The following is a 7,891-nucleotide window of genomic DNA, read 5'->3' as shown; positions in this document are numbered from 1 at the left end:
GAAGTAGATGTTTTCTGGAATTCCCTAGCTTTCTCTGTGATCCAACAAATGTTGGCAGTTTGTTCTCTGGTTCCTCTGCCTTTTCTAAATCCAGCTTACACATCTGGAAGTTCACTTGTGAAAGCAGAGCTGGGCTGGGGTCTCAGGCGTATCTTGGGAGCCTCGTTGCCGTTGTCCCCATTCCTTCCCCACACTGGGATTTTAGTTTCCTGTGTGATGGTGCTCATCTGGTGACAGCACAAGTGGTGACGTGGGTCAGTTAAAGACCAGCCTGCCTGGAAGGGGGCACGTGTGTGTTGTCGTGGAGTCAGGACTGAGCTACAGGTTACAGACTTGGGGCCCTAAAGTGGATGAGCAGAAATGAAACTCACGTGGCTCTGGTACTCTGTGTCTTTGGTAGAGAACTGATGAAGTTCATGACCGCCAAACCTGCCACCCAAGGGGGCCTCCCTGGCCCCAGTGGCAGCGTTTCGCTCTGTTCCTAACTGTGTATTGATCACGTGTCATGTATGAGACTGCGTTTGGCTGTGAACACGCAGAGGCTGTCAGGAAGCTTATGGTCCAGGGTAGACGCTGCCGGCGAGCAAATAACCCGCCCCGCCCTGTCCCACCACCACCTGGAGCTCCCAGGCTCCGCGGTTCCAGGCCGCGTGCACACACACCCTCCGCCTTTGTGAGATGTTTTACCCTGAAGTTTTCTGCCCCCAGTTTCCTCGTCCTCATTTTTCCCATGGTGCCTTGCACAGAGTAAGGGCTTCATCTGCTTATGTGATTACATGGCAGCTGGCGCTCCCACATGAAGAAGGGCAGCGGGGGTTCAGTGCAGACATGACAGACAGTTCTCACCCTCCATGCACCGGGTGACGGGGGCACAAAGCTATTCGGGGGGCTGTCTGTGGTCCCTCAGACTCCCTGACAGGCAGCCTTGGTGTCACCCGTGCAGATACAAGCCAGAGCAGGCTTCAGGAGCCCAGTTCAAACTGGAAGCTTCCCAGGGGAAGCAGTGTCTGGACCTGGGGAAGAGAAGGCGAGACTGTCTTCCAGGCAGAGGGACTAAGCCGGGTGAAAGTCCCAAAGTGACAGAAGCGTGGGGCACGCGGGGACCAGGGCTCTTCAGTGTCCAGTCGTGGTCAGCGGAGCTGGCCTGTTCAGAGGGCCTGTGCCTCGGGTTGGGGAGGATGTTGCCAGGTTGTAAGCGTGAGTTTCGCACCAGTGGTTTCGGCGGCCACCCCAAGGGGTGAGGGTAGAGGCGGGGAAAGATGGGAGGTTTCAACCGCAACCATGGAGGTAAGGAGGGTGGATTCACTCACAGAGCCCAGACCCCTGTGTACCCCTCGCTGCCCTCTGCCCCCAGCTGCTCCAGAAGGCACTGGGAAGGCCCCGTGAGCCACAGACAGCCTCCTGCCGAAACCAGTTCCATCCCCAGGCAGCCCCTCCCGGGGGCTTCTAGTCACAGCACCAGGGAGCTCTTTCTCTGCCATCTGCATGCTGCTTCTCCACCTCAGGCCCTCCTTACAGCCCAGCATGGCGTTCATTTTCTCAGTGCCCCTTCCCTTACTCATCCCTCCCTCAGTTACTTGTTGAGCTCTTTCAGGGTGCCCAGGACTGTTCTCGGGACAGGAGGGGAGCAAGGCAAGGCCTCCCATCTCATGGAGTTGGTGTCTTACTCGGGCCAATAGGCCCTAACTCTGGGCGCGCGCGCATGTGCGCGCACACACACACACACACACACACAGTGTCACACACACACACACACAGTGTCACACACACACACACACAGTGTGACAGGTGGTGGTGCTGCTGTGAGAGCAGGCAGGCATTCTGTCTTCCCTGGGAGGCCATCCCGGGTTTCTTCTCCAGGCAACTGTGTGTTTAGTGAAATCTGTGGGGGCTAGGCCTCCCCTTTCAGGCCAGAGGTATTTAGAGACCAGGGGCAGAAATCACGCTCAGGCTGGCTTAAGCAAAAGTCAACATTTACTGGCTTAACTGAAGAGTCAGGGTGGGAGCTGGGGTTAGCTTTGGGCCTGCTGACTCGGGCCTCCAGCCCAGCCTCCAGGGCTCCGCTTCCTTCTCCACCCCCAGCTTTGCTCCCAGCTGCATTGGCTCGGCTCCAGCTCCCCTTGTGGCGACACCCAGCCACTGGCAGCCCTGGGGTCCTCTCCCACCAGCTTAGCAGCCCCAGCAGAGCAAGGGGGCCCCTTCCCCAACAGCTCCGGCGAAAGTCCTGGCCTGAGTGTCGTCGCTGCCAGCGCTCTGGCCTCACTGCCGTGTCTGGTGTCCCCTAGGGCCGGGCAAACAGCATCTCCTCCTCCAGCCTGCAGCCAGGGGTGTAGGAAGTGAGACTCGGGCTGATCCCAGCTCCTTCCTGCGTGCCCCCAGCCTTGCAGCTGGCCTGGAGTGGAATGCGGAAGTAAGGCTGGGACCTGGGCCGCAGCCCTCGATGCTGGGCTTGTCGGGCAAAGGGCAGTGGCAGGTGTCTGGCCATCCCTGTGGTAGACGTGTGTGTGGAAGAGCTGCTGCTGTCCCCAGAGTCCCTGCAGCTCACCTTCGCTGTTGCTTTCTGCCCAGCAGTAGGGTGCGTTCGTTCTTCGTTCACCTGGGTTTGTGGAGCTACACATCTGTGCTGGGAGATCCTTCCACGCCCCCCACTCTCCTGCCCTGTGGCACTGCAGTCTCTGAGCTGTCACTCACCCCAGGGGTGGCGGCGTGGGCTGCGCCTGGTGAGGACTGTTGTGGTGAATCTGACTTGGGTGCCACAGAGTGAGTGAGGCAGTGGAGGAAACGGTCACTGTCAGTGGCCCGTGGTCCCAAAGTGCAGATGGGCGTCTGTCCTGCTCCTCCGTGCTGTGGGAGCTTTGGGGGTGGGGCGGGGACAGTGTCCTGTGGCCATCTCCCTGCATCTCGTCCCCAGCCCCCCCTCTTTAATATGGGTGGTCGCCAGTGTCCTTCCCCACACTCTGGTCTCTCTGTGCTCCCCCCCCAACCCCCTTCACAACTGCCCCACCTCCTTACATCAGCACCATCTGCCCCTCAGGCTGCCTGTCACCTCAGGAGCCGCCTTCACACCTGTCCCTCCATTCCGGGCTCCTCTGCTGAGGCTTCAGCGCAGCCTCCTCTCCCAAGATGCCCCAGACCCTGCCCTCCGACCAGGTCCCTGCGAGCGCTCTCGAGGCCTGCGAACCGCGCACCCATCCTGCCGGGTGAGAGCTGTGCTAGTGCAGGTTGCTGGCTTGCCCCAGGACTCAGGAAGGGGAAGGGCTGTGCAGATGCTGCCCGTGTTCGTAACAACACCCCCCTGCCCCCACTTCCCATGCATGCCTCCCCCCACAGAGCTCAGGAGCACACCCAGAGCCCTGTACTCAGGCCCCTGACAGTAAGGCGGTGCCCGCTCCAGCGGGTGGCAGAGGGCCAGGGACACGGCCCCTCAGACGGAAGACCAGCGGTGTTGACTGAGGACGACCGGCGGGAGCCGTCTCCTGGTCCAATAACAGCATCCCAGAGGGTTTCTCCCTTCAGCAGCAGCTGTGCAAGATGGACTTTTCAGTCCTCACAACTCCACACTTTTTCCTAGCGGGCGCTCACTTAGACGCCCAGGTGGAACGCAGAGCTGACTTGAGCAAAGTAATCCTCCAAAGAGTGTGTGCCTCGTGGGCAGAGGTTGTGGATGGGTTGCCCCCGGCCCCAGCTGGCCTGCAGATTTGAAAACAAACATTTTAAACCTAGGGACTTCCCAGTGACATGGCCATTCTAAGCCAGTCTCGAAACCGTTTATTGGTGTGTACATGCACACAGAAAGATACACGTAGCTTTGCACGCTGAACACTTTGTGCATTTATAGCAAGAAACTGTTTTCTAGGTGATACGATGATCATTCGAGTTCCTGGTTTTATATTGGATTTGTGTTTTGTTTTTAACTTATCACAAATGTAGCTGTGTTTACTGTATGAATATAGTGTTGGGGGGAAAAACACCGATTTTTCTTTTTGCAGAAAAGCCTGCCATTGCTCCGCCCGTCTTTGTGTTTCAGAAGGAGAAAGGACAAAAGGTAAGGGGCCGGTATGTTCTCCCACCCCCACTTCCCCCACTACCTCCCCCAGGACTCTTCCCCCAAAGGTCGCAGTGCCACCATGGGGCTCAGGGAAGAAGGCCTGGTGGCCTTAGGTTTACCACGGCCCAAGCTTAACAGAGGGTGCGTGGACAGGGCTCAGAGACCCTGCTTTAAAAAACAGAGAGAGCGCTTCTTTCTAATTTGCTGTAGAAGTACTGCTGTGCATCAGGAAACCTGGTAGGAGGGGGGGAAGGGGGCGGAGAGGGGAGGAGAGGGAGCAGTGCTGAGTAAGGAAAAACAGGACTTTTAACGCCTTTAGGGGAGTTTTTGGCCCCAGCCAACTTGGCATAAGTGCATTTAGAATAATTGGCAGCCGGCTTGCATCATGTGTTCACTACCTGTCCGTAAAGGTTGCTTTTCATGTCTGGTTGGCTCTGTTGTTGGAGATACTTCGCCAAATTCCTGGTAAAGAGCTCGCGCGCCTGGAGGGCGAGGCGGTGCCTTCCCACGTGTGGTCCTTGTCCTGTGTGGTCGTCCACCTTGAAGTCATCAGGCCGTGTCCCTCCCTGATGGGGCAGTGTGGAAGGTTGGGGTTGTGTCTCGAGTTAGTTGATGTTCTGTGGTGGCCCAGGCGTATATGGGGACTCCCCCTATTTGCCAAAAAAACGTGGACAGTGCCTGTCCTCGTGCCCGGGGACAGCAGGTGTGATGTCATGACCACGGCAAGGTCTCAGAGTGACCCCTGCACTGCGTTGACACCGGTATTCTGAAATCTGTGTGCGTCTTGTTAGTGAGGACAGCCTCTGAGGGGCCCCTCGGCTCTGGACTCATGACCCACAGACCAGGTGGGTCCTCCCGAAGGTGACTGGCTCTGAGCCTGGGGGCCGCTGGCAGCCGAGCCGCTGCCTGTGGAGCCTGCCCCATGGTCTGAGAAGAGGCCAGTCTTCTCCCTGTGCGCGCGGTGCAGCATTCGAGGGCTGTGGGGAAAGGCGCTAGTGTGGGGGGCAGGGGTGGGGAGGAGAAGCAGCTGCCCTGAGACCCTGCCCACCCACCCACCCACACCCCCTTGCAGGGTGTTTTCTGCATTATCTGCTGGGCTTGCTCTCGCATTAATCTTTCCCATTGTCAGTTCTTCTGCTGAGGAATCAGAAAACACAAGAAAAGTTCTTCCCTTTTTGCTTCTGTTTCCTGGGTCATGTTTTCTAGGTCCGTCAGCCTCTGCCACCTCCTCCCCACTGAGCCCTGACCGATACCTGCAGTTTAGTTTCTCAAGCTTTTATCATCTTCCTTTGGAAGTTCAGCTGCTGTGAAGGGGCTGATGTGTTTCTTCTGGCTTTTAGAAGTAAACGTGTTTGGTTTCTGCTTCAGATATGAAAGTCACTTATTTTACTCAGGTTTTCCATAAAATTGGGACTCTCTAGAATTTTAAATTTTACTGTGATTCTCTTCTGAACCACTTTTAGATTATCAACAAACTAAGGGCTGCCACAATTGTTTTTGTTAATAAAACTTTATTGGCGCACAGCCCCGCCCAGTATGTACTGGGAGTTGTGGCTGCTCTCTCACTGCCAGCTGCAGCATGAAGGAGTTTGGACTGAGACCAGGCAGCCTGCAGATTCAAACATATTTAGCACCTGGCCCTTTATAGAAAAAAAGGTTGCCAACCCAGATTTGAAACAAGTAATTGAAATAGATAATTCTGAAGACTTTCCAACAATCAGCAGGATGAAAAACTAAAGTGTAACATTTATTCAGCTGAACTTAAAATGCTTTTAAAATTACTAATTCTTATTTCAGTACTGTTTTCATGGTTGAGGTGGCTCTGTTGCTTTGTCAATTCAAAGGCTGAGTTACACTCATTACCTTCAGGAGGTTGATTCTAGTTATGCGAACAGGGTGAGGTTGAACCCGAAGAGTTGCCAACAGGATGCTCATCCTCATGAAAACGTGCACGTGCAAATATTGACTCCGTGCCAGCTCTAAATGGGCTTCTAAAAATAGCTGACTGTCAGCTCTTCAGATTCCGGCTCTCCGCTGCTGTCACACTTGTGTGACAAGATCACCGGAAGGGAGTGGAAAACCTCTGCAGCAGAGGCCAGGGAGTCCATGTGTTCATCAAGGCCCACATCTGAGCTGCCGAGTGGGCGGCTGCCCAGTAGACACGGGGCCTCCTCCTCTGCTGCTTGTGACCACTCGGGCATCAGGCGGGAAGGACGTGGAGAGGCCCGGACAGCTGGCTTGGTGTCTGTGTGGCCCCCGGGGCCAGGCAGGTGATAGGTGGGTCTGCAAGGAGCAGCCACCACACCTTCCTGGGACCCTCCCTGTCTTGCCGCTCTCTCAGCCCTCCCTGCTCACACAGCAGGGTTGGGTGGGAAACAGCAGGCTGCTGTTGTTTTTTTCCAAGTGAGCTTTTTTGCCCTTTTTCAACTTTCTGTTTTGAAATTTTTGTCAAGTCCTCAGAGAAATTAAAAGGATGGTACCGTGGACCAGACCATTGGGAAGCCACCTTGGGTAGGCTTCACTGTTAACATCGTTATCATAAATGCTAGAAACACTCAACTGTAAGTTGTGCCCCCAACGGTTGTCCCTTAAAGACAGTTGTCTCCTCGGAATTCCTCCCCATGGCCCCAGTGCCACGGTCACGCCTGAGAAAGTGATCATTAATTCAGAAACATCCTGTAATATATTTAGCCCAGATGGAAATTGTCCTGAGTGTCACCCACACAGCTATTTTCTAAGCTCCTTTTGGATCCACAGAGATCAAGGAGTCCCATCGTCACCTGTGGGCACATTCCCTTCTTTTGGTAAGAAACCAGCAGTGCACCCACGGGATGTACTCCAGGAGCCCCCAGTCCCCTTAAGAGGCCCAGCTGTTATTACCAAACCATGATCGAGATAAAAGATTTGAAACTGAGAAGAAAAAAGTTAGGCTGCCAACCCAGGCATTTTTGGTGCTGGTTTGGTGACAAAACCACCTAGAATTTTCTGTCCGTCCCATAGACAGGGTTTGAGTTGCCTTCACAGCAAACCACAGATCGGTAGCCTGCCGGTGGCGTCCCTGGGTCTTGGGAAGAGTCCTCAGATCCTCCCATCGTTCTGTGTTAGAGCCTCGGGCAGCTGGAACTGCAGTCTTGAGGCCAAAACCCAGACCGAGTGCAAGAGCCTTTCCTGTTGCTTCCCTATGCCCGAGCTTCCTCAAGATGGCGCTCTTCACAAGACGCTTGCGTTTCCACGCGTTTGTGTTTTAGGGGCAAAAATGAAACCTTCTTAACTGCGACTTAGCAGTAGCAGTAACTGCCTTGAATGGAGACAGTTTTTTTCTTTTAAACAGGAAGAGAATTTGAATCTCCTTGTGTGGGTTGTTACACTGTTTGTGATAACTGAACGTTCCTTTCATTTACTTTATCTTCCAAATATTTGTTAATCTGAAAGCAGAAGACTTTGGGGTTGCCCTGGCAGAATAAAGACAACAAGCAGTTCAGTAAAAAGACAGAAAGCAGTTACAACAGCAATCTGCTGTTGGGCAGAAAGCAGAGTGTCCCTGACAAGGCTGGGAGGTAGCAAGCGTGTTCTGTGTGCGTGGCTTTTTGTCAGCCACCTATATTTTAAGATGATGTCAAAGGCTGCCAAAATCCCAATGTCTGACTTTAACAAACATGTTGAAAACCTACAGGCTCTGTCTTGGCTCTTTAGAGCTTACTTTCTTTGTCTAGAAGAAATACTCAAGACCCTAGGAGAAAACGCTGGGGTGGCATTTGTATTTCTTTTTATTTCTCTGGTGTAGACTTCATCTCTGCCATGCTGCGAGGGCATTTGAACTTTTCTGTTTGAAAAGTGGGGATT

The 7,891-nt window shown here is 54.2% G+C and overlaps 1 protein-coding gene across 5 annotated transcripts in view; it reads left to right on the top strand.

Annotated features, from left to right (window-relative positions):
- RANBP3 (RAN binding protein 3) overlaps window positions 1-7,891 on the top strand; it is a 50,572-nt gene that overhangs the window by 15,235 nt on the left and 27,446 nt on the right. For 4 of the 5 annotated variants that reach the window (XM_010828217.1, XM_010828215.1, XM_010828214.1 and 1 more), the window contains exon 2: window positions 3,990-4,045. In XM_010828217.1, coding sequence (XP_010826519.1) covers window positions 3,990-4,045 — 56 coding nt within the window. Of the gene's footprint in view, window positions 1-3,989; window positions 4,046-7,891 lie in introns of those variants that run through there. The other variant, XM_010828216.1, reaches the window with a different exon arrangement.

The sequence above is a fragment of the Bison bison genome, unplaced genomic scaffold, assembly GCF_000754665.1.
Source record: "Bison bison bison isolate TAMUID 2011002044 unplaced genomic scaffold, Bison_UMD1.0 scf7180017864492, whole genome shotgun sequence".
Classification (NCBI taxonomy): domain Eukaryota; kingdom Metazoa; phylum Chordata; class Mammalia; order Artiodactyla; family Bovidae; genus Bison; species Bison bison.
This window is presented reverse-complemented; position numbering and strand designations above follow the sequence as displayed.